Consider the following 26,436-nt stretch of genomic DNA (forward strand, 5'->3'; position numbering starts at 1 on the left):
TCTTAGATAACATGTCTGAACCATTTGATTAAAAATATTATAATGCTTCAAGATTGCTATCATGAACCATAATCTGAGGGCATCGCCCTTGTCACATAGAATGGAAACACTAACTTGGGCATCAGACTCAAATTAATTGTTGTAACCGAGAATTCCTTAAAATGTCTTTCTATGAGCAATTAGCACAATTCTTTTCTGATCATCATAGATACAGTAACTTGAATGTTAAGGGAGTGGATATTACAAGTTATTGGCATGGAAATTTAGGACTGTAGTTATTAAGGGCAGCTGACGTGGGTTCCTCAAATAATGGAGCTATAGAAGTGCATAAAGGTTTGTCATAATTTGGAGGAGTTGGTGTTGAACTGGGGTGTACAAAGTTAAAAATCACACAACACCAGGTTATAGACCAACGGGTTTATTTGGAAGCACTAGCTTTCAGAGGGCTGCTCCTTCATCATTTCAGGGCTCCACTAGGGCCATGTTTGGAATTCCCCGGCTATAACATATGTACATAGAGTTGACAAATGGCCTGTTCAGAAGGGTGATAAATCAGATTCTCAGCAGACACTGATGTAGAAGCTATGAGGGCAGTTGCCTTTGGGGCTGTAAGTACAGGCTGCATTTGACTACCCATAATATGTATTCCTTTAACATTCAAGTTTGTAACTGTCTTTGAAGAAAGCCTTAGCCATCATCTCTTAACCATCTAGTGACATCGGTACCTTTTGAATAATATGCTAGTTCTCATCAGTGAAAATGCCTGCCCTAATTTGGCTCTTATTAACCCCCATTTCCCCTCAGCTTGTGGTCTAGGTTGTTGTGCAACTCAAGCACTTGTCTGAGTCCTTTCCAGGTGGTTCCCAAAAGATTTGTTTTGGAACAAAAGAGGATAGTAGCAAGGCTTTAGTACTGTTATATAATGGACACAGGTGTTTAGAAGCATGAAAATCTTGATGAGAATTACATTTTATGTAACGTAAATGAAACTTTCTATTTGTTTTGCTGAACTTAAAGCTAGTTGATTGTAGCACTACCAACTGGTCAAGAAATAGGTCAAGAAATATCTCGTACGTATTTTGGGCCATGTGAATCTCATTACTCTGATTTAATGGTTCACTATAAAGACCCAAAATCAATCATAATACAATCTAAATTTTAATCTCTTGAATAATTGTTTTACACCACATTCTTAAAACATTCAATTTTATGCAAACCTTAAAGCTGAATCACATAATTAAAAGGTATTCAAGTCCACAAAATAATTGACATTGGGCTCCTTTTGATATGAAGACAAAACTAAAATGTGGACCATAGCTTAAATATTAAGCAACTAAGCAAAACCAATGGAGAGCAAATACAGTACTACATGTAAAAAAAATCCCTGACAAATGGTTCAATTTCTAAAACTGAATTCATAATTAAAATCCAACTCTCAGGATTTATATAAAAAATAAAAAAAGGACTACAGTACTTGTAAGAAATGTCCGGGTTCATTTACCTGTGGACTCATCCAGTGACCGTGTTTTAAACAGGGCACATCACATGAAAAGAATTTCTAAGAAAGAATTTGCCATTTCAAGTGAGTCATATATACTTGTGTCAGAAAAATCTCAACATGCATTAAGAATTGCAAAATCTTTTTTAAAAAATATCTTCCATTTTCCATGTGAGAAAGCAATGTACAATAGGTACAAGTGTCATGTTTATTTCAGTTATGACTAGACAGTCATTAATTTTCTCTCCAGCAACCCTCCCCACAAACTTCGGACAAGATGGCATATTGGGTGTCTGAACGTTGCAGCCCAACAAATGGCAGTGTAGTGGACATCTTAAGAAACAGCAGCCAGAACCTTTAGTGTCGACGGGCTAAAAAGGGAAAACAAACAGTCAAACAAAACGAATGTTACACATCACATGTCAAAATGATAACTGCTGATTAAATCTATTCAAGACACTGTATTTAAGTACAGATCAATTATTTTGTGATTATTTAAAATAGCTGTTACCTCTTGGTAATGTGTGAAATGGGATTTGAGATTTTCTTTTGTAGATCATAACCTATGATTAATTTTCTTGATATGACTAATTGGCAAGAGGTAGATGTCATCCTTAGAGGAATAGTTGGCAAAGAATTCACTAGCTTTTAAACAAAAGCACAGAAAACATGACTAAAACTTAGAATGGAGACACTTCTGATTTGAGGGGGAAAAACATGTGGACAAATGTCTAAGTTACTTCAATTGTAACTAGAAGATTGAGTGCACTAAGAAATTGTGTAGAGCTGTCAAATTGATTTGGGTCACAGATCACCTCTGAAAGTTCAAAATGAAATACAAACAGCTAACCACGAGATGTTAACCCTCATTTGTTTCCCCCCCACCACCATATACAGGATCTAATGGACAAGAGGAAACAACTATTGAAGAATAAGTGCTAAATACTAATTGGTATTTCAGAAATGTAAATAAAATCAAATGCTATGCCTGGTAAATGTTCTGAAGTATGCCATGCAATGTTGTCAATTAAAATATTCTACAAACTGAGAATAAAATGCTGACAAGAAAGGAAGATTGGGGGAGGTAAAAAACAATTAACTGAACTTCTGTTCCCTAGTGTAGAGAATACCAACTTGGCAAAGCTGACTGTCCACCTTTCATTTGAGCACATATCCAAATGATTTGTCAGACATGCATTATTGTTAATACAAGTAACTAAAAGGTAATGATTTGTTCTGATAGCATACCCCAATTCAGAAAATGACTATTTGATAGAATCACTATGATTTATCTCATAGTATCTCAACTCCAATGTGTATACATTATCCATGCAAATTATAGGTCAGATTTGAAATTTCATGGTTCTATAGGTCTGGTGTATAGGTTCTGTTAGATGTGGAATCATTTTGTTCTCAGATATACTTGTGTCCTGAGGCCTGAATGCATACTATATTCTTATGGCAAAAGATGCATTGTTGCGTCTTCAAATTAAGTACCATGGAAGCTGCAGTAGAATATTAAAACAAAGTGTAATATCCAAGGATTTTTATTTTTAAACTTGAATTATTTAACAATACATGTTAAATATGCATAACCCATATAGTACAATACCAGAGACAAAGTGATTTGCTAAACCAACAAGAAACCAGAGGGAAACGAAATATAGAATTTCAGGTTGAGTATAGGTGGTATGGATGTCAAATTTTAAGTTTTACCAACATTCCTTATTTCAACTGATAGTAAACTTTATCTTCAGATAGAAAATAGTTTTAAAGTCACAACAGTTCCAAAGGATCAGAGGGTTGCGCTCTCAATAGAGAAAGATGACTAGCCATTGAGTTTAACCTGATGGTCATCATGCCTCAGATGAGGTTCAGAAGGCAGGAACTTCATGATAATCTCATTAACTCCTGCACTACCTAAGAGTTGTACATAAAGCCAACGGTGAAAAGGTTACCAGTGTCCAGACTGTACGTAGGTCTACTCTTTCCCCAGCATTATTTGAACATTCCCTGTATATCAATCATTTTACTTTATCTATTTATAAATTTGCAGGTTGGTATCCTTATCTGATGTCTGAAAACCAAGACAAAAACTGAAGGTCTTTTGGAAAGTAGGCCTAAACAGACCTGCTGAGTATGGACTTTTGGAAAATAATATTTCACTGCTTAGCCTGAATAAACCTAGAAATGCTGTTTTGCGCAAAGGGCCTGAACCTAGTATGTCATGTGGGGTGGAGAGAGGATGACGCCTGCTTCCCTTCTAAGCCTATGTGGACCTATAAGTGGGGCAACTCTATCCAAAACCAGTTGGTCCTGAGGTTTCCAAATAAAGGATCCTTGACCTGTAGAATATTTCAATATTATTGTGTCGTCCTATGATGTAGAACTCTTAAGGGCCAGCATTGCTTGTAACACTGATTTGGTAGCTTCTGTAATTTTCATTTAAAAAAGGTATAAGAATACAACTATACAGGTTTCTCTCTAAATCTACACTACAACTTCAGATTTTAGAATTTGTTTTCATGCACTACAAATCATATTTTCAAAGCAGAAGGGTAGATACATTTGTATCAGTAAATGTAACTATCCCATCAATAAAAGTAACTCAGCATTTCTTGAACAGTTATGCTTTTGGTCTGGCAAAAGAACTGATTTTTACCAAAATATCTGGATGATGGTGATGTAGCACTCATGATCATGTTCATTTTAATTCAAGCACAGCACACATGAAAAGTTAGCAAAACAAACGCACTATTATTTCACTGTAGCCATTTTCTTTTCCAGAAAAAGGGGAGATGTCAAAGAGTTAAAACCAAATTCCTTCAATCCTCAGGTGACCATCCTTAAATCCAGAAATGTAGCACATCATGTTTTTGACTTCTTAGCATTGCTGAAACTTTCACATTAGGAAAATTTAGTACTTCATTGACCCAATTTCCAGGCTGCATGTGGAACTGTAACATATAGACTAGGCTCACTGTCAGCTCAACCACCATCTAACCCAGAGGGAAAAAACTTAGAAGTAGGTGGATTAAAGAACTTAAATTCCCAAACAATTAAAACTTTGCTTAAAATTGATTCTTAAACTGTTTTATTTCACTGTGCATTTTGTGGTAATGTTAACACCTTTGAAAGTAATTATTTGAACAGAAATATTGAAAAATGGTTATTGCTCTGCACTTTTGAGATTTAAAAAGTTTAATTACTGAAGTAGCAATATTTTACAAGGAAAGCATCAAGAAAAACATTGTTACACTTTAACAGTCTGGTCCAGGACTGTACACACTTCCAAACAGTTTGGATTTTTAATGCATAACAATATTAAAAAAAAACCAACAGCAAGGGGACTGGATGGCACAATTCTAGTCTTCAACTTCATTCAGCAATCCTGACCTGCTGACCAAGCATCCTGTGAAAAGATTTTGCTCGACTCAATCCTACAACTAATGAACTTAACTGAATTTTTGTCAGAAACCCCAGGTGGCATGCAAAATGGTCATTTGTCACAGTAAAAAAAACCCTATTGACATTAACACTGAGATGCTCTGATGGGGGAGTTTTATTTTGCATTTCTTTTAAAATGTAACCCAAATGATTCAGGTTTTCAATTAGGGAAGGGAACCCACTCCCACCATCTTATACAAGTCAACACAGGACTGATGCTAGAAGCATCAAGTGAGTTCAGAACTAAGAATGTGCAGTTAACAGTCTTTCTAAAGTTGGCGGTGCCCTGATCAGTAGGCTTCTGAATATTGAAGAGCTTAATTTGCAAGTAGTAACATTGAACATGCGACTCAAGCAAAGATAGCAGCAGGAATTCACTCTTCCATTCTTTTCATAATGAAATTTAGGCAACAGTTGTAATGATGATATTTTCATTGTGTATGAACAGCATCACAGATAAAGATTGTGTTCATTTCATTCAGCACTTCTCTCACTCTGTATATCCAGAGGTTTTGCAACTTGAACCAACATTACATGGAGAAAAAGATAGCTTTCATTTGTGTCCTTTGAGACTACAGAACATTACAATGCACTTTACCAATAATCAGTTACTTTCGAAGTGCAGTCAACAGTGAAGGTTACCCTAGATTACGACAGAATCTTGATCAGATGGGCCAATAGGCTGAAGAATAGCAGATGAATTTTAATTTAGATAAATGCAAGATGTTGCATTTTGGGAAAGCCGATCTTAGCAGGATGTACACACTTAAAGGTAAGGTCCTGGGGAGTGTTGCTGAACAAAGACCTTGGCGTGCAGGTTCATAATTCCTTGAAAGCAAAGTCACAATTGGATAGGATAGTGAAAGTGGTATATGGTATGCTTTTCTTTATTGGTCAGAGCATTGAATACAGGAGTTGGGAGGTCATGTTGCAGTTGTACAGGGTGTTGGAATAGCGCATGCAATAGCGCATGCAATTCTGGTCTCCTTCCTATCAGAAGGATGAAGGATGTTGTGAAACTTGAAAGGGTTCAGAAAAAATTTACAAGGATGTTGCCATGGTTTGAAGAGTTGAGCTTAAGGGAGAGGCTGAATAGCTGGGGCTATTTTCCCTGGAGAATTGAAGGCTGAGAGGTGACTTCAGATTTATAAAGTGAGGTGCCTCGATAGGGTAAATAGACGAGGTCTTCTCCCTGGAGGTGGGGGAGGGAGGTCCAGAACTAGAGGGCACGTTTAGGGTGAGATGGGAGAGACATAGAATGGGACAACTTTTTCATGTAGAGGGGCGTGAATGTATGGAATGAGCTGCCAGAGGAAGTGGAGGAGGCTGGTACAATTGCAACATTTAAAAAGCATCTGGGTGGGTATATGAATAGGAAGAGTTTAGAGGGATATAGGCCAGGTGCTGGCAAATGGGACTAAATTAGATTGGGCTACCTCATCAGTATGGACAAGTTGGACCAAAGGGTCTATCATCTCAATGACTATAGTACTAATAGGTAAACATTGCTATTCAATTGATTGCCATGTTCCAGAGTCAATACAAATTTTGTATAATGCTAGAGACATATTGAAGCTGTTCATCTTGCACTTATTAGGGCAAATGTCAAATTATCAATTTATGGACAGGAGTAAGAGTGCCAGGATATATCAACTTCTCATCCCTCTTAGTAGTTCAATAAACATAGGCTTGAACATACATGCAGTTTTCTGCAAAATAAAAATCACTATTACCAAAAACTTGCAAACAGACCTGAAAATTGCCAGGTTTCTTATTACCCTGAAAAGCAGTGTTCAAATTTTTGCAATCAGGTTAAAAGGTGTTTCATGCTGCTACTATCAAGCAGCAAGTGGTACTTTCTACTAACTGGATGCCAGTCACCAAATTCAGCAACTCTCATGAATTTCAGTGCCATTGAGCTGTTAGGTGCATATGGCCATAATTCTAATAATCAGCTGTTTGAATCTAATAGCATCTTTCTTTGGTTGTTCGAAAAACAGCTTAAGTAGATAGTTAGCTTGGCTGTTCAAGAATGCTAAATCCAGAACAACTGGTTAAAGTGATTCTGCAATTGGATAACACTTGCTGAACAACAGTGAGCTAACAACTCAATCTGAGATACTCCGTTAGGATTGTAGCACTTGCAAGAAGCAAGGTAGACCAATTTTAGAGTAAGAGTCCTACAGCACACGACAGGCCCTTTGGCCCAAACTGGTCCATGCTGACCAAAACGTCTGTCCACACTAATCCCATTTCCCTGCACTTGGCCCATATCCTTCTGATCTTTTCCTATTCATGTATTTGTTGAAATGCCTTTTTTAATATTAATGTACCCACTTCAACAACTTCCACTAGCAGTTCATTCTATATGCATACCTCCCTTGAAAAAAGTTGCCCCTCAGGTTCGCTTTTATACTTTCCCCTCTAACCTTAAACTGATGTCCTCTAGACTTCCAATTCCCCAACCTTCCTATAACAAGGTGACCAAAACCGAATATAATATTCCAAGTGTGGCCTCACCAAAGTCCTGTATAACTGCAACATAACTTCCCAACTTCTAAAGTCAATGCCCTGACACCAAAAGCCTCCTTAATGCTCTGTCTGTGACTCCACTTTCAGAGAAATGAGAACCTGAACTCAAAGATCCCTCTGTTCCACTACACCCTTTAAGGCACTACCATTCACCATGAAACTCCTATCTTGATTTGACTTTACAAATTACAAGCCCTCCGATTTATCTATATTGAACTCCATTTGCATTTTGCGGTCCATTTCCCAACTGATCATGGTCCTACTGAAACTTCTGACAACCTTCCTCACTGCCCACGACACCACCTATTTTAGTGTCATCTGCAAAACTTACTAATCATGCCTTGTACATTCTCATCAAAATCGTTGACATAGATAACACACAGCAATGGGCCCAACACCGACCAGAGGCACTCCAGTAATCACAGGGCTCCAGTCTGACAAGCATTCTTCCACTCTTACCTTCTGCTTCCTACCATCAAGCTAATTGTGTCCAAATTGCCTGCTCACCCTGGATTCCATGCGATCTAAACTTCCAGAGCTGCCTACAATGTAGAACCTTATCAAAAGGCCTTACCGAAATCCATATGGATTACATCTACTGCCATGCCCTCGTCAACCTTCCTGGTCACTTCAAAGAACTCTAACAAATCTGTAAAGCATGGTCTCCCACTTAAAGCCATGCTAACCACTCCTAACCAAACCCAGACTTTCCAAATGCACATATACCTTCTCTCTCAGAATCCTAAGTAACTTACAAATCCCAGATGTTTAGCATACTGGTCTATAGTTCAGGCTTTTCTTTGCAGCCCTTCTTGAATAACAGCACAATATTTACTACCCTCCAGTCTACCAGGACCTCACCTGTTGCTAACAATAATGCAAAAATATCAGCCAGGGCTTCCGCAATTTCTTCTCTAGTCTCTTGCAGTGTTCTTGGATAAAGCTGGTGAGGACAAGGACATTCACCCACTTTCATACATTCTAATATATCCAACACAGCCTCCTCTGTGATATGGACTGTCTCCAAGACATCACCAGTAACTCTCCCAAATCTTCGTGTCTTTCTCCATGGTAAAGACAGGAGAAATATTCATCGAGAACCTTGCCCATCTCCTGCATATATGTCCATTTTGGTCACTGAGGGGCCTAATTTCTCTCTAGTTAGTTATTCTTTTTCCACTAAAGATGGATACTTAAACTCACCCTAATCTTTTCAATCAAGGCTCTCAAGTGTTCCCTTTTTGCCCTCCTGGTTTCCTTCTTCAGTAAACTCCTGTAGTTCCTGCATACCTCCAGGTATTCACTTGATCCTAACTGCCAGTACCTGAGCCATGCCCCCCTTAGGTCAAAGTGTTTTTCAAAAAATTAATATGTTCAAGCTTTTTGTATCTTCCCAGAAGCTTGGAGAGCTTATGTGCTTTCTTAATGTGAACTCAGCCAATCAGCATCTTTTTCTCCTATTGTGTGAATCATTGTGACTACTAGAATCTGAAATAATGTATATTTCCTGCTGATTGCAAGACAAAAAGCATGGGCAACATTTCCTTTTTCATCGACATTGCTCATGGTAGCTTGTATCTTTCCCCATCTCATCACTTGAATAGGAAGATGGATTAAAGACAAGTGCTGAAAACACTTAACAGGTCAGGTATGAAATGTGGAAAAAGAAACAGTTAATGTTTCAGGTCAATAATCTTAACTATAGATATTTTTAATCAACCTGTTCAGCAATAAAATGAAAATGTTGGGACTTGAACTCAGGTCTTCTGCCCCAAAGCAGGTTTACTACCAGTGCTACAAGAGCCCTTTAAACTTTTTAATCCATCCTAACTCAACTTTACCTTTCCACAGATGCTACCTGGTATGATAAGCATTACAAGCATCAGTGATAATTTGGTTTTAAGAGGATTCTGATTGTTACAAAATTTAAGCCATTCAATTAGATTTTTCAATTTTAGTCCTTTAAATTTATGCTGCATGGTTCAGCTAGATAAACAGAATTCAAACTTTCAGTGCACTTCAACACCACATTGAAACAGATGGTGATTTCTCGTCGGCTAATGTTCATTTTAGAAACTATCTAGCATGAATCACTGATTAGTTATATCATTTTTTTAAAAAAAAGCAAAACCACTAAAGCATCATTACAACATACATTATGGAGATAGTTATCCATAGTTAACCAATAAGCCGGCTTCAGTTTTAACAACTATTACTCCAAATAACAGCACTTGACGAGTTGTTCAAAGTACATGTGTACCAATCAATCAATTTCATGGTTCACTTTGATCCTTAGAACTAGAAAGAATTTCAAAAAAGAAGCTTTTTAGAAATGATAAAGTAAAAAGGCAAGGGTCATCTCGATGTGTAGACAGTTTTGGAGCCAATTTTTAAAATACTTTTCCATGGAGGGTCCAGAGAAGCAGAAACTTAGTCTTTAATAAGCATTTATTCAAAAAAAGGAAAGGAACTCAAACAACACAATAAAACAGCCAGCAGACTGTCCTTCAAGGTTTCAGCTCCTACACATCCAACTTGTGAAATGTTTAAGGCAACTGGACCTAACGAAATTGGAGTACTTATTGGATCTAAATCGGATTTATTTGTCCAAATTCCTGCTCTTAACTGCTGAAAAATTGATAAGTAGATATTTACCCTCTTAGTATTATAATAGTCAGCAGCCATCCTCATTCTAAAAACTAACTAACAGTGAATTGAAGTCATTAAACCAATGTGTCTAATTTGAAGTTTTACAATTAGTCATACATATTTAAATTTGGGCTTCAGTTTAGTGTAACCCCAACCACTTGACTTGCCTACCTTCTTTGATGTTTTCATGTTTCAAACTGTGTCAGCAGGGCCCGCACCTCAGGTGTCAGCTGCTTTGCAGCCTTGGCTGCCTCTGTGATGGCCTTTCGGTAAAGGCCCTTTCTCTTCTTGTTAAACCGTGACTGGAAGTTTTCTAAAAACGGGGAGACTTGTGAAAGAGCCAGGAAAGATGTTGTTGGGGACCCAAACCATGAAATTCTGGCCTCCTGTCTTACTAAAAAGCCATTATCTTTTCGGCTCACAGTTATAGTAAGTATGCGGGCAGGCCACCAGGGGAAGCCGTAAATCTTGGCCCAAACAATGTCCCCTACACATATGGTCTTGCCATCTGGAGTCACACATTTAGAGACATTTTTGGTAAAAACTTTCACTTTCAAGGAATTAGTGAGCTTTTCTTCTTTTGAGGAGGAAGAGCAAGGTACATGCATACTGCCTGGAGGAAAGTCAAATGTTTCAGTAGAACTACATTCTGAGTTGGAGGATTTTATATCATCTGCACTATCACTACTACAAACTGAAAAGGCGGAAGAGTCAGATTTATTTTGACTGTAGGTCATATAAACAGTTATATTGCCTCCTCTGCCCCTTTTCCCCAATTGTTTTTCATCTTGCTCACAAGGCCATTTTATTTCCCTGGTGTCTTTATTCTCATCAGTGGATTGTTCCAACCCTTTTGTGGGACTATCTTTTTCAGAAGGCTGCTCACCTGCTGAGCGGGAAGAGGTACAGCGAGGCGGCGCTTTGGACGCTGTCTTACAGCTGCGTAGTCTATCAAGTTTAGCCTTGTAAACAGAATCATTTTCTTCATTCCTGTACCTTTGTGGTTTTAAACGAATCCGTGGAGGGAGAGAGCCAGAGTTGGTGGTTTGAAAGCGCCGTGTAAAATGAACTTTTGGAATGGTACCACCAGATGAAGAAACTTCCTGCTGTTTCTTCTGAACTTTGTCTTTGGCCATTTTCAATACTTCCCTGGCTTTCGTGTGATCTACGTTCTTGTTCTGTAGCACTTTCTTGGGATTCAACTGCACTTTAGAACTATGTACTTGGGAAGAAATCTTGACTACTTTGCCCTTGCCTGTAGTTAGATTTGAAATTTTAATGACTGTATTCCTCTTCTGACCATCATACTGCGTTTTTGCTTCCAGTTTATGATCGGTTTTTAGTCTCTTAGATACTGCAGGTGCACTGTCATTTTTTCGTTTCTTGTCCTCACTTCGAGAAGTGTCACTTGTGCTGCTGCCCCTTCTCAACTCTTTTTTATCTGCAGAAATACTATTTTTGCATCTGTCACATAAAACTTGTCTTGGTCGGAGTTTAATAGAATTCATTATGGAAGTAGACTCCTCTCTGAACATTTTCTTTTTAGGTCGTTTAATCCTTCTTGGAGGAGGTTGAGGTATAGACTGGTTATAAGTATGTCTAATAAAGAGTGGAGGAGGATAAGGTGCTCCTTCGTAAAATAACGGTGCAGGTTTTGCAGTCCACAGGCTTTCAACCACACTAGGGTGTGTAGAAGGTACCAAAGATGCTGCTTCACAAGTACCTGCTGATTTTGAACTTTGCTGGATCTGTTGCTGGAATGGTTCACATTGAAGTTGCAGTAGGTCAGTTTTATCCTTGTAGTCCCTTTTTGGAAGCACAGTCACAGGAATTCCATACGGCCCAAATCTGAGAAGGTATAGCACAAATGGATTCAGTCATAAAAATCAGGTTTTTGCATTTTGCTCCAACTTTACTACAATTAAATGCATTCATTTCCAAGCAACACATACTTTTTGCATTCTTAGTGATTCAGATATCTTTCAGATGAATCAGAAAGCTAAAAATACCACATTGCAGACTGTGCATCACAAGTGCATTAAACTGTTGACAATACTACACAAAGAAAGAGTCTAGAGCTACACTTAAAAGTCAGGAGGGACTAGCTTTGAATGCTTAACTTAACTGGACTTGCTCATGTCCTCCAGGCAAATATTGATTATAAACATGCAAAAGAAATTTCTCCTTATATACCAATGTAGTGCAATATGGCTTTGAAAAGGAAAACTTTATTCTAGTTCAACATCTTACACCAATCAAAACCTAAAAGATGTCTATTAGAATAAAGTTTGATTCCATTGACAGTGACATCCAGAAAAGGGATTTGTGAAAATTTGTTGAATGTTATAGTAAATGACCTTTCTGGTTGCTTGCTTACCTGGTAAATTAATCTTTTTGTTACCAAAAATTGACGATGATTGGAGCAGAATTGCAGTGTCAAGTTTTTCATAATTTACAATACTTTATAAAATCTTCCATTAAATAAGCTTTCATTTCTGAGCTAGCAATTTCACAAGTCCAAAATTGAGATGTTGCAATAAACAGTAGATTGCAGGATTAATGCTAATCGATAATTATCTCATCCAATGACTTAAACATTATCACCCGAATTCAATTTTATATGCACATTAATTACAACTTGTCATTAAGAGTTTAATTCAGATCAAGTAACCAAGTGGCCTCAGTACAGATTCTTATAAATGGTGCTTTGTTCAAAAATAACTACCTGCTAAATTGTTTATTCCCACTCTGATGTCATGCATAAGGAATTCTGGTCTCTCCATCTGTCTTCATCATAAAATCAAACACTAATAATAAAGATGAAAGTGTCCACTGTCGTGGCAGAGTTGAGAACAGTTGAATCTTCTTTACGTTTTCTTGAATTCCAGCCCCCTCTTGCCCATCGAAATGTCATATTTAGTCTCGTAGCTCCTCTCCCGGGTGAAGACTAAATAATACCAACTTCTGATTTTCATATCTTGGCAATAAGTAGTTAAAGGCACATACCAGTCTATGATCAGAGGATGGGATTAATTTAAACTACATTAGATTGTTCCAACTGGAGGCTGGTAGCACCAGAATTTTACAATATTGGATAGCTCATCACTAACAGCACAATCAACCCCAATTACTTGGAATATTTTTGATAGTATTTATCCCAGAACTGTGCTGAAGAACTAAGTCTGTGTGTTAACGTTTCAAAATCAAGCCATACAATTATTCATATAATGCATAGTATTAAAAGGATCACTCTGGATGCTTACAAACAGAAGGAATCCTACCCGAAGTTAGCCTTTTAATTCACCCATGATTTTTCTGGACTAATCATAGATGGTACTTTCACTTCATCTTTCTTTCACACTTTTTAAAGAAACTATTTCAACAGTGAGAAAACTGAATACAATTGCAGTTAAACAGGTTTCCTACATCCCAAACTAGACTAATGGAACAAAAACTCTGATTCAGTGGACCAACAAACATTCTTTTTCTCTCTCTCTTCCCCCCCCCCCGGCCCATTTCCAGATGATTCTGCAAATGATACAATAATATTCATTTAGCACATTTTTAAATCAATGACTTCTAACAATTATGTTAATATATGCTTGTCCTACAATCTTAATATTTTACATTAATTCTTTTTCAGAAGCAAATATAAGCCAAACAAATCCAACGTTCAGTTCTCATCTACTACTAGAAATGGTAGTGATAAGAATTTCACCTTTGACGATCTTCCAAAAATCAGATGTTCAACTTTTCACATTTCTAGCAAAAGAAATGGCAGTGACAACAAAATGGAAGCCACCTTGAGACCATGGCTTGCATCCTAATGCTGATGAAACACCAACTATAAATGGGCACATTATATCAGGAGTAGTAAAAGTCTCTAATATATAGCATTTAAGACATCTCCACACTATAAAACAGGGTATGAAACATTGGCTGATGTTAGAAAGATCATGTCTTCATTACAGAAGATGCAGTAAAATGAAAAATTACTGCTGAAACAGGCGTTATATATGCATTCAAATGATACCCAAACATTTATAGAAAAAAGCTATTTGGAAAAAGGCCTATAATTTGGGTTCACTTTCCCTAGAGGATTTTTACTCCAATTGTTCACTTCCATCATCGCTATTATGGAGGTCAATATTTTGACAGACCTACAGCAGACAGTAGTGCTTTAGGATGGACTGGCCCAGATTTGTTATGAAATAGAGGGTGTTGCTACATAAAGAAATTTTATGTAGTACATAAATGCAAAGTAGGCTTTTGACTGGATAAATGTTTGAAAAGCTTATTTGTAGCCATTTGCATTTAAGTTTAGAAAAAAGTTTAGAAAGAATTCATATAAAGTACTTTCAGTAATTGGAGCAGATAGCTACTTTAAAGAATCCTCCTTTCAACATTTATTCTAAATTATAAAAATTAAAAATGTACTCGTTCTTTATTTTACAGCAGCCAAGATGAGAAATGCTATATGCTGAACACAATGGATTATGCTAAATAAATGCAAGCAGTTTTTCTCAAATTTATTTGAAGATAAGACTTAACTGGCTGGGCTAGCATTATTCTCAAGCCACAATTATCCTTTTGGAACAGCAGTCCCTTTGAGGTAGGGACACCACCAGTGTATTATGTTGAAATCTTGGAATAGCCTCCCTAATGATAGAAGGAATTCAATAAAATTCTAAAAGGATGGTGAGAGACTGAGAACTTGCAGGTAATGGTATTCCCAAGTCTCCTCTGCCCTCGTCCTCTTGGATGTTAGTGGTAAGACATATTCTAAAGCAGGTTCCACAAAATTTTGCAGGCATTTTAATCGGTGTTAAACACTGCAGTGGTGGATGGAATGAATACTTGCAGATGTGGTGCCAGTCAAACAGTTTTTATCCCGATCGTGTCAAGCTTAAGAGTATTAATGGAGCTGCGTTAATCCAGACAAGTCGAGAGTATTCCAATTTGTGTCTTGTAAGATTGTTGACAGACTTTGAGGAGTCAGGAAGAGAGTTACTCAGTGCAGAATTCCGAGCCTGAATCTAAAATTACTTATAGCTTAACTTTAAACAAATCACTCACAGGTTTTGATGAAAAATGGCATAAGGGACATAGACAGCAGTTCTTGATTCTGGAACCTTAGTTTCTGGCTAACTACGGAATAACTGATGTTAGAGCAGTAAAGATTGACAGTAACTGTCTGGGCCAACATTTATTGCCCATCCCTAATTACGTAGAACAGTTAAGAATCTGCATTGCTATAGGTCTAGAGTCATACGTAATCCAGATCAGGTAAGGAAGGTAGATTTACTTCCCTTTAGGACGTTAGTGATGGGTTATGACAGTCAACAGCAGTTATAAACATAACTTGAAGAAACTCAGCAGATCTGAGAATTCATGGAGAGTTTACATTTCAGGTGCAGTGACCCTCTTCAGAGCTGATTAAAAAGTGTTAATTATTTTCTTTCCACAGATGATACCAGACCCACTGAGTTTCTCCAGTGGTTTTTGTTTCAGATTTTCAGCATCCACATTTTTTTAATTGGTTAAAAGACTAGCATATTTTATAATTCTAAAATTTAATTTTTGACCTGAATTCAGATTTCACCATCTGCCATGATGAATTCAAATCTATGCCCTCAGAACTGAGCCTGGAGCTCTAGATTACTAGTCACGTTACCACTATGCAACCACCTCGCCTCATACAACCTTTATTTATATGAAACAAAATACATCCCAAAGTAGTGATACTACACTCCAAAATTTAGCATCTCAAAAAAATACAAATGTTACACTGTAAGAAACCTAAAATTGTTTTGCTCTCTGGGAATAGACTGGTTTCAATATTGCATGGGAGGCTTGAGCTGCCCCACCTACCATAAGCATTTCCCAACTCTTGATCCAAGAACAGCACACATTACCATGTTGGGGGCATCTTGGGCTCTCACCAGGTTGAGAGGGGGGGGACACGCAGGAAGGTTGACTTCGAAAGCAAATCTGGAGGCCAGAAAAAACCTTGAGACACACATGAGACCTTGACCTGAATGAGTAGTAGAGGCTCAACCTGTATGCATTTTTTTTTTAAAAAGTATTTTTGTTACAGAACCGCAGAGTCAAAGTTTTCAAAGACATACATTATCAAGTATAAGTAAAAAAGAATTATTTATTAGCCCTGGCTCACTTCTAATGTGAAACACAGACTGCATTACATTGTTTAGATGTATACACAAACTCTGCATAACGTCTAGGTGCATCACATTCTTCCTGCCACTCAAAAATCACTTAGTCAAAACTCATTTTAGATCAATTTAATGGAAATTGAAACACATTACAAAAGGGAGTTACAGTACTACAACTCATTCCTTAAAATGAGCAGATAGAAGTGGTCTCATTCGCAAAACTACATTATTAACCTTTCGAGATGCAATTGACCCCTAAATTGAAAAAGTAAATCCAAACAAAATAAAGAAAGGCATTTGAGGAGCTACATACTCTTTCTCTGCATTTCTATTTTTCTTTTTTCCAAAAAAGTTAGGAGGACTGATGATGCATTGAATTTGGGCGGGGTGGGTGACTATGTGCTGGGGGAGTTGCTGGAGCCTGGTCTGAGCAGGGCTGGGTATGGTAGGGCAGGGCTATGCCCCCACGAACCCCCCTCTCTCCCTCTGCACGTCTTTTGGCAACGCAGCGGCCACAAGGGATTCGGATGCAGCAGAGCGCGGAGACGGGGTGCCGACCGCTATCGCCTGCTGCCCTAGGCCCATAGGTGGGCACTTGATTGGCTCACACTTTACCTGCCCCACCATCCGCCCTCCAGGTGCCACTCCAAGCCTCTCGGGAGAGAGGTGCCTTTTTCTCCTCTCTTTCTACCCGTTATTTTGTGTTTTATTTTCTCGTACCTTCTGGAAATATCCATTAGAACTCCTGAGAAAAGCTTCTCTTCGAAACGCAGGGACACTACCAATGCGTCGTCCACGACGTGATCCACCGTTACCCTGACTTCGGAACCCGCCAGGAGTTTTAAAGCGGCAGCAGCGGCGGCAGCAACGCCAACACCCGCAGCCGCCATTTTGCTTCCTGCCTGTTCCTGAGCGCCGTTTCTCGTCTGCACCCACTCCGCTGCTCGCCGGCCTGGCTCCGGGGCGGGCGCTGCAACACCACCTGCCTCCCTGCCATCCTCCTATTGGTCCAAATCCATAGTCACCTTCTCTGATTCGTGTGCTCGAACAATCCATTGGCTGTGGCAGGGGCGGCCAATTTGTTCTGTAGGTATCACGATTGGTGTGATTAGCTGTCAATCTGCCGAGGTCGGGAGAAAGTCGTTTGGCGATTGGTTGAATGAACTGCCTGTCCCGAAACTGCGGCCCCGTTGTCATGAGAACTCGTGTCGCTCAAATCCGTTCTCAGATTTGTGAATGGTGAGACAAGCTGTCAATCAATCATCTTAGCCCCGAGGCTTACAGCAGTTTCTGACTCGTTGGATAACTTGTCAATTATCGGGCACCGCGCTATGAACAACGCAATTGATTAGAATCAATAGCGATTTTTGTAGTTAGATTTATTAACTATCACTGAAACCAAGATTTGTGAAGTAATAACTATAAGCAATGTAATACCATACTTTTGAAAAGTTACTTTGCTTGTGAGAGAGCAAATCTTTGACCCTTTACATGTGAACTATTTTAAGGACATTTCGAAAGGTCTTCGGAAGTTAAAGGCAATAGTTGAGGAATTCCGTTAGCTTTAGAAGAAACAAAATCGCACATTTGTTGAATTTCAAGCACTTTGAGAAACTGAAATTTAGATAATATGACACTGAAAGCTCTAAAATGTCCAAATGGGTTAAAAGGCCTTTCCTTTCATCCCCCTTGTTTCAATGTATTAGTACTGCTCTTTATAGTTGGGGCGAGGTAAAGGTGATTCAGGAATTCATTTAAAATCTGTTTCCCTTGTTTAAATGGAAGGTATGAAACATTTCATTAAGCCTCGACTGCAATTAGGAACTTGAGCACGTGATTTACTGAGCAGCAATGATTCCAGTTCAGATGGATGGGGTGGGCGGGGGAAGTGTTTCCAGTTGCTCTAAAGCGGACGTTTAATGTGGAATTAAGGCCTCAGCCTGGTAACTGAAAATATGTAGGAATGCAAATATCTACAAGATGCCCTTTCCGCAGATTGCTCTAGGTCTGAAATCATTAATATATGCATGCTTAACAACATTCTGCATAAGATTGACCAAATTTAAAAAATCATGATAAGTGTTTCACTGTGTCAGAGCTGTTAAATTATAGTAATTAAATTTGGTGAGATCATTTGGCAACAGGGGAAAATAATCTTAAATACTTTTTCCTCCTCAACCATGAAAAGGTTGTCAGGTGCTAAAATTTACTGTTTGTGTCCTTATTGGATGATATAATGAATAATGATATTTTTGAGATGAGTCCAGTTGAAGAACCATCCTCAAAATTTATCAAATTCAGCACCACATACAATGGAATAACTTTTAAACAAAGCCAGTGATTCGACTTGATTTTCCCATACCTAGCTACTCTTTTTCAATATATAGTTCCTAGCATATCTCATAAAGTTGTTCTTCAGAGTCCAAAACCTATGCTTTCTAGACTTACTATAATAACCTTGTTCCTTGCACTCTATCCTCTTGCTGGCCACGTTTCTCTGTGTCTCTGTAACCTTCCCTAGCCAAACAACACTCCAAGGTGTTTGCACTTTACAGTTCTGGTTTCTTGCATGTTGGGACTTTCATTACTTCGTCATTGGTGTTGCAGCTTCACCTACCTCAACTCTAAGCTCTGGAATTCTCTAGGGTGTAGGTTTACTATCGAGACGTTTCATTACCTAGCTAGGTAACATCATCAGTGACAACCTCCAAGTGAAACAAGGTTGTTGTCTCCTTCTTTCTATTTATATGTTTGTCCTGGATAGGGTTCCTGGGGTTTGTGGTGATGTCATTTCCTGTTTGTTTTCTGAGGGGTTGATAGATGGTATCTAGATCCATGTGTTTGTTTTGGAATTCTCTCTCTATTCTTCTCCATCGCTCTGATTTCCATTAAACACTGTTTAAAGCTAAAGCTTGCCACTTTTAGTCACCTGATATAGAGTTTCTGGTCAATGGTAACCCCAGAATGTTCACACTGGGGACCCAGTGATGGTAAAACTATTGAGTGTAAAGGGGGATTGTAAGATTGTTTCTGATTGAAGATGGTCATTGCCTGACATTGTGTGATGCAAATGCTACTTGCCATTTTCAGTCCAGTCTTGGATATTGTCAAGGTCTTTCTGCATTTGAACACGGACTGCTTCATTATCTGAGGAATTGCAAATGGTGCAGAACATTGTCGGATTCACGAGCGAACACTTCCACTTTGACTTTATGATGAAGGGAAAGTTGTTGAAATAAAAGCTGAAGATGTTTAGGTGTTGAAGAAGAACAACTGATGAAATGGACATGAAGTGCTGCATTTTGGGAGGGCAAATCAAGGCAGGATTTATACACTTAATGGTAAGGGCTTGCGGAATGTTGCTGAAAAAAGGGATCTTGGAATGTAGGTTTATAATTCCTTGAAAGTGGAATCGCAGGGAGACAGGGTAGTGACGAGTGCTAGTGCTAATCCTGCAAAGGAGGGTTTAAACTAGATTTGCAGGGGGATGGGATCCTTAACAGCAAGAAGGCAAGTGTTCGGTTCGAAGGAGATACAGTGATCAGAAATGATAAGTTGAAGAGATAGATCAGGCTTGAACACAACAGGGAACAAGGAATCCTTCGGATTCAGTTGCATTTATTTCAATGCAAAATGGCTGACAGGTAAAGCCGATGAGCTTAGGCATGGATAGATACGTGAATATTTCAGCCATTACAGAAACATGGCTAAGGGAGGGACTGGACTGGCAGCTTAATGTGCCAGATGCTTTAGGAGGGTCAGAGGTGGTTGAATGGAGGGGATGGGGTGTTGCATTTTTGATTGATGCAAGTATCACAGCAGTAATCAGAGTTGAAATAACCAAAGGATCATCCTGTGAGACTTTATGGGTGGAGCTAAGAAATAAGAAAAGGGTGGTAACATTATTGGGGTTGTACTATAAGCCCTCAGATAGTCAACGGGAATGAGAGGAGCAAATATGCAGGGACATTAGGAGACCTGCAGGAGGGATAGGGTTGTCACAATAGGGGATTTTGATTTTCCTAACATGGACTGCCAGAGTGTGAAGGGCTTCAAAGGAGCGGAATTTGTTAGTTGTGTTCAGGAAAGTTTTCTCAAGAAGTATATAGAGATTCCTACTCGGGATGGGGCAAAAACTCGGCCTACCTTTGGGAAATAAGGCAGGACAGATGACAGAGGTGATAATGAGGGAGCACTTTGCGACCAGTGACCACAGTTCTATTCATTTTAAAACCTTTAAGTTGCCTCGGGAATGTGACTTGAAAAAGTTCTAGGATTTACATATTAATGAATTGAAACCTGCAACCCATTCTAAAAGATGAAAGACTTAACAGTTATCTAGGTTTGTTCAATATGTCGCATCAATGTATGACACCATAATCTTTTGCTATAAATTCTGTGTGTCATGATCCTACTCACTAGCTACCTGATAATGGAGCAGTGCTCCGAAAGCTTGTACTTCCAAATAAACCTTTTGGACTATGACCTGTACCGTGTGATTTTTAATTTTAAAATAGTTATGGAGAGGTTTTTTTAAATTTTATATTTCTCTGTATATGTTTATACATTTGTACAGGAGGGTGGGTTGGGGATTTTTTTTATTATTTGAGTTTATGTTTGTACTATTTTTGTACCGTTTGAATTGCATTGTTTAGTGTTTGTTGTAATATTTAAAAATCTATTTTTTCTTAATAAAAATATATTTAAAAAATAGTTATGGAGAGGGACAAAACTTGTCCACAGGTTCAAGTTCTAAATTTAAATAAGGTGAATTTTGATGAAATTTGACAGAAGCTTGCAAGAGTTGATTGGAGTAGTTTGTTTGCAGGCAAAGGACCTCTGACAAGTCGGAGGCCTTTAAAACTGAGACAGCTAGAGTTCAAGGTCAGTATGTTCCTGTGAGGATGATGAGCAAGGTTGGCAGGAATAGGGAACCCTGGATGACAAGGCATATTGGATCTTTGACTAGAAGAAAAGGAGATGTGGTTCAGGTACAAGCAGCTGGGATCAAGGGAATCCCTGGAGGTAAACATGGAGTACAGGAGTTTAGATTAGACTTACAGTGTGGAAACAGGCCCTTCGGCCCAACAAGTCCACACCGACCCGCCAAAGCGAAACCCACCCATACCCCTACATTACCCCTTACCTAACACTACGGGCAATTTAGCATGGCCAATTCACCTGACCCGCACATCTTTGGACTGTGGGAGGAAACCGGAGCACCCGGAGGAAACCCACGCAGACACAGGGAGAACGTGCAAACTCCACACAGTCAGTCGCCTGAGTCGGGAATTGAACCCGGGTCTTCAGGCGCTGTGAGGCAGCAGTGCTAACCACTGTGCCACCGTGCCGCCCACTAAACTGAGGAAGGAAATCAGGAGGGTGAAAAGGGGGATGAGATTGCCTTGGCTGAGAAGATTAGAATGAATCAAATAGATACTTTAAATATTTTAAAGGAAAAAGAATAACTAGAGAGAGAATAAAGCTCCTCAAGGACCAAAATGGACAGGTTTGTGTAGAACCACAGGAGAGGGCGAGATTTTCAATGAATATTTCTCCTTTGTGTTTACCATGGAGAAAGACATGAAGACTTGGGAACTTGGGGAAATTAGTGGTGATACCTTGGGGACAGTCCATATCACAAGAGAGGAGGTGTTGGATGTATTAGAATATATGAAAGTGGATAATTCTGTTCATCATGACCGGATATATCCAAGAATACCACAAGAGGCTAGATAAGAAATTGCAGGGGCCTTGGCTGATATTTTTGCATCATCGTTAGCCACAGGTGAGGTCCCAAAAGACTGGAGGGTAGTGAATGCTGTGCCATTATTCAAGAAGGGCTGCAAAGAAAAGCCTGTGAACTATAGACCAGTAAGCTTAACATTTGTGGTGTGTAAGTTACTTGAGAAGATTCTGAGAAATAAGATATACATGCATTTGGAAAGGTAGGGTTTGATTAGGAGTAGTTAGCATGGCTTTGTAAGTGGGAAATCATGCCTCACAAATTTATTAGACTTCTTTGATGAAGTGACCAGGAAGGTTGACAAGGGCAGAGAGGTAGTCATAGTCTATATGGATTTCAGTAAGGCCTTTGATAAGGTTCCACATAGTAGGTTACTCTGGAAGGTTAGATCGCATGGAATCCAGGGCAAGCAGGCAAATTGGATACAAAATTGACTTGATGTAGGAAGCAGAGGGTAACAGTGGAAGAATGCTTGTTGGATTGGAGGCCTGTGATGAGTGGAATGCCTCAGGCATCGGTGCTGGGCCCATTTCTGTTGTTGTCTAAATCAATGATTTGGATGAGAAACATCCAAACATCACCTTGCTGATGACACTAAAATAGGCTGTATTGTAGACAGTGAGGAAGGTAGTCAGAAATTGCAGCAGGACCTCGATCAGCTGGAGAAGTGGGCCAAGAAATGGCAAAAGAAATTTACTATTGATAAGTATGAGGTCTTGTATTTTGGAAAGTCAAATCAAGGTAGAAGTTTCACGGTGAATGGTAAGGCCTTAAGGAATGTAGTGAAACACAGAAACCTTGGAGTTCAGGTTCACGGTTCTCTGAAAGTGGAGTCGCAAGTAGATAGGGCAGTGAAGAAAGCTTTTGGAACACTGGAGATTGAGTATAGAAGTTGGGGAGATGTGTTGCAGATATTAATTACTGGTGGTATACTGCAAGGATCTGTTTTTGGGTCTACTGCTGTGTGTCATTTTTATAAACAACCTGGAGGAGGGATGTGTTAGTAAATTTGCGGATGACGCTAAGGTCGGTACAGTTGTGGATGGTATCGAAGGATGTTGTAGGTTACGGGGGACATATATAAGCTGCAGAGTTGGGCTGAGAGATGGCAAATGGAGTTTAATGCAGAAAAGTGTGAGGCAGAGGAGTGGATCCCTCAGAGAATAAATTCATCCTGCTTTCACTCTTGACTGGTCCTGCGACTCATAAGGAAAATTCCGTTTTTGAGAAGAAAAAAGATGTTCGTCCTGAGAATTGACTGCAGTGTTCACTTATACAGTGTGAGCTACAGCCAATATCGTAATTTTTACAGAACTCTGCCATCTAAATCCTATTCGACACTGAACTGCTTATTTTTGCATCCCTCCCCATTGACTTCTTCCCACATCTTAATCAAAATCCTCTTCTTTGTTTCCAAACTATCTACATTCTCTCTCACAACATCCCTATCCCCACCTTCAGACATACATGCAGGCTCCTTTGTTTTACCTTGACTCTGAAAATTCCTCGGCTTTACAATTCCCTAGCCTTAACTTCCAATCACCTGAAAAAATGTCTGCCCATTGAGGGGTAATCTCATCAATTTTCTTTGTGTTTCACATCTTTTTGGAATGCATTGGTTGATCAAGCCATTCTTAATCCTCTTGCTTCAGGAAGCCTAGTATATACTTGCAAACAAGTTTCTTACCTTGCTTGACCAAAATGTCGATAGTACAAACATAAAACGTGCTGGGGAAACTCAAGAGGTCTGGTAGCATCTGTAGAGAGGGAAACAGTTAAAATTTCAAGCCTAATATGACTTATTCAAAATGTGGATGATTTTATCAATATTCTGATATTTATCTGAAAGTTGGCCTGCAAGTGGTCCTTTAATAAAACCTTGCCAGACTGATTACGTTCTACTCTCTGGCAGGGTAGAGATCAAAACCATGAAACTATGTAGTTTGTTCTTCCAGCATGAGTGTAAGGATGAGTTTTTCAGGGGTGTTGATTTATTTTGTGGAAAGTTCAATGAGGTAGCCACCTTTAGTGATTGGAAATTCAATTCTAATTTGCACTTTTCCCTCTGGTTGAGTATTAGTGCCTATCCAAAAAAACAAATTAAAGAGATCATGATTGCAACCAGTGACTGAGTCCTAAACTGGGTATGCATTAATACCATTTCCTTGGCAGTGAAAGGTAATGAAAGAAGTACACTCATAAGTTGTGCTTTTTTCATTGCAGGAGAGCTGTGGATTTGCAGTTATGGACAATTACTGTCCAGGACTTCTCTAATGCTGGGGAGTCTATACAGCCTTCAATGACCTCACTGCACATAAGAAATCTCTCAATGTGTTTGAAGGCAGATGAAACCTAGCATTATTGACGAGCCTCACTATTTATGCTTCCATTGCACTGTAATCATTTGCATCCATCATGTTCCTGCCTTGAATATGCATACCTTCTTCATCAACATTTTTATAAATAGCACAGAAATCAAACACCCCTTTAGGATTTGGATCAGGAAACAGCAGGTCAAGGTGACTTTGAAGATGGACACCAGGGGAGCAATTCTCCACCTTCCTCCAGCTTTGCTATCACATGAACCTGAGGCAGTTTTGTTTACCTTGGCAGCCCCAGAGTTTGTCATGCCAGTGACAAATCTGGCTACAAGATGGACAATTGCTACATTGTTACGATTTATACGTACAACCCCCACATCCCAGTAGCTGACATCCTGACCTTCCTGAGTGGATGACGTCCAGGTCGAGGGAGAAAGCACTGATGTGGTCGATCCTTTCGGCATCTGGACTAGCAGGCGGCAGGTCAAGATAACCCTGAGGATTGATGCCAGTGGGAACATCCTCCAACCACCCTCCAGCTTTGCTATCAGAGGGAGCAGAGGGTACCTGACATACACAGGGCAGCCGAAAGTGTGCCAAACCTGCGGGAGGTCAGGCCACATAGCAGCGGATTGTCAGGTCTCTATCTTTTGGAACTGCATGCAGGAGGGTCACCCGACCAAGGAATGCAAAGAGGCCAAGAACTGTAACGTGTCCGGAGAGGAGGGCCATGTGTACAAGGCCTGCCCAAGATGAGGGGCCAGAGGTGGATCGCAAAAGACCAGAAAGGTACCACAAACCAGCAGGGGAACAATATCTGGTGGCACTCAGAAGGAAGGACAGGCTGGAGGGGAGCAGATGGCAGTCACTGGAGAGGTACAGCAGCCGTCCCAAGCCTTACAGGACAGATGGAAGCAATGGAGGAGGAGGGAACCAAGGAGGCAGGGGAGTGTATCCCTGTAAAAAGCAGGAGGAGGAAAACCACCAGGTCCCCAAAGCCTCCCAGCAAAAGGGGAACAGCTGCTGCACAGTGAAGATACGGGCAGCTCTTCGATGGTGGAGATGGGCGCAAGGAGGGTCGTCACCAAAAGAAGAGACAGAGTGCTCCTTTGAGGGCAGCACCTGCCAAATAGGCAACGACGAGCCTTCTGAGGCGACTGGTAAAAACCACCCCCACCAGGTGAAAACCAGGAGGTACCCACACCCCCACAGGTCCAGGTAACTGGGAGCAGCGACCCTCTGACAGCCCCGCTGTCAGACTCAGAACTGGACTGTGTGAACCCTGGTCCCAGCCCGATGAACACCAGAATGGGGAAATGGCCCCAGCGTGGAGCCAGACAGCCACCTCAGCCCTGCGAGGGTCCAGCAGTTCGCCTACACCACAGGAATGCAGACAGCTACCCCAGAGCAGCAGGACCAGCCACAAATGGACACTGGTAACCTCATAAACTGTTAAAATGGTGATAAAAATTGTGAGTATTAATGTGTGTAGCATTAAATCTGCTACACGATGTGTTTCTATGTTGGCCTTCCTTGCCAACATTAAAGCCGATGTCCTGTTTCTGCAGGAGTGCAGGATACCGCACCTCAGCAGCTACAGGAGATGGTCGAGCTTGTGGGCCCATAGGCCATCAGTTTGGTCGGGGGCGGGGGAGTGGGGCGCAACGATAACCGTTCCTCAGGCCTGGTTATCCTGTTGCAAGGAGGCAGCTTCACCATCTCCAAGTTAAGGAGGTGGTGGGCAGGCGCCTCCTCGTCACTGATGTCATATACAGAAATGCTCCCCTGAGATTGATTAATGTGTATGCCCCAGCGTGTAAGTGTGAATGGTTGGCCGTCCTGCAGGAGCTTCCACTGGTGCTGGCTACGTTCAGGCCGGTCATTCTGGCCGGAGACTTCAACTGTATCATTGATGCAGATGGATGATCTGGCGAGGGGCACAGTAAACTGAATGCCACGTCCAAAGCCCTAATGGAAATGGTAAAAGATGCCAAGCTGCACGACGTCTTCAGCATCCCTGCAGACAGAGTGCAGCATAGATACACCTGGTCACCCTCCAGCTTTGCTATC

At 40.0% G+C, this 26,436-nt stretch overlaps 1 protein-coding gene across 1 annotated transcript; it reads right to left on the reverse strand.

Annotated features, from left to right (window-relative positions):
* Positions 1 to 1,145: 1,145 nt before the first annotated feature.
* Positions 1,146 to 17,287, reverse strand: pwwp2a (PWWP domain containing 2A). Its single transcript, XM_060836736.1, has 3 exons — positions 17,020 to 17,287; positions 10,298 to 11,974; positions 1,146 to 1,869 (listed from the first exon to the last, which is right to left on the reverse strand). The coding sequence occupies exons 1-2, from the start codon at positions 17,187 to 17,189 to the stop codon at positions 10,312 to 10,314; spliced, it is 1,833 nt and encodes a 610-aa protein (XP_060692719.1). The 5' UTR covers positions 17,190 to 17,287; the 3' UTR covers positions 1,146 to 1,869; positions 10,298 to 10,311.
* Positions 17,288 to 26,436: the final 9,149 nt, after the last annotated feature.

This window comes from Hemiscyllium ocellatum, chromosome 16 (genome assembly GCF_020745735.1).
Source record: "Hemiscyllium ocellatum isolate sHemOce1 chromosome 16, sHemOce1.pat.X.cur, whole genome shotgun sequence".
Taxonomy (NCBI): Eukaryota; Metazoa; Chordata; class Chondrichthyes; order Orectolobiformes; family Hemiscylliidae; genus Hemiscyllium; species Hemiscyllium ocellatum.

Excerpts from the sequence above, each read along its gene's own strand:
- pwwp2a (XM_060836736.1), bottom strand. The coding sequence starts at position 17,189 with ATGGCGGCTGCGGGTGTTGGCGTTGCTGCCGCCGCTGCTGCCGCTTTA. Across the intron at positions 11,975-17,019 it reads CTAATGGATATTTCCAGAAG|ATTTGGGCCGTATGGAATTC; the intron begins GTACGAGAAAAT and ends ATACCTTCTCAG.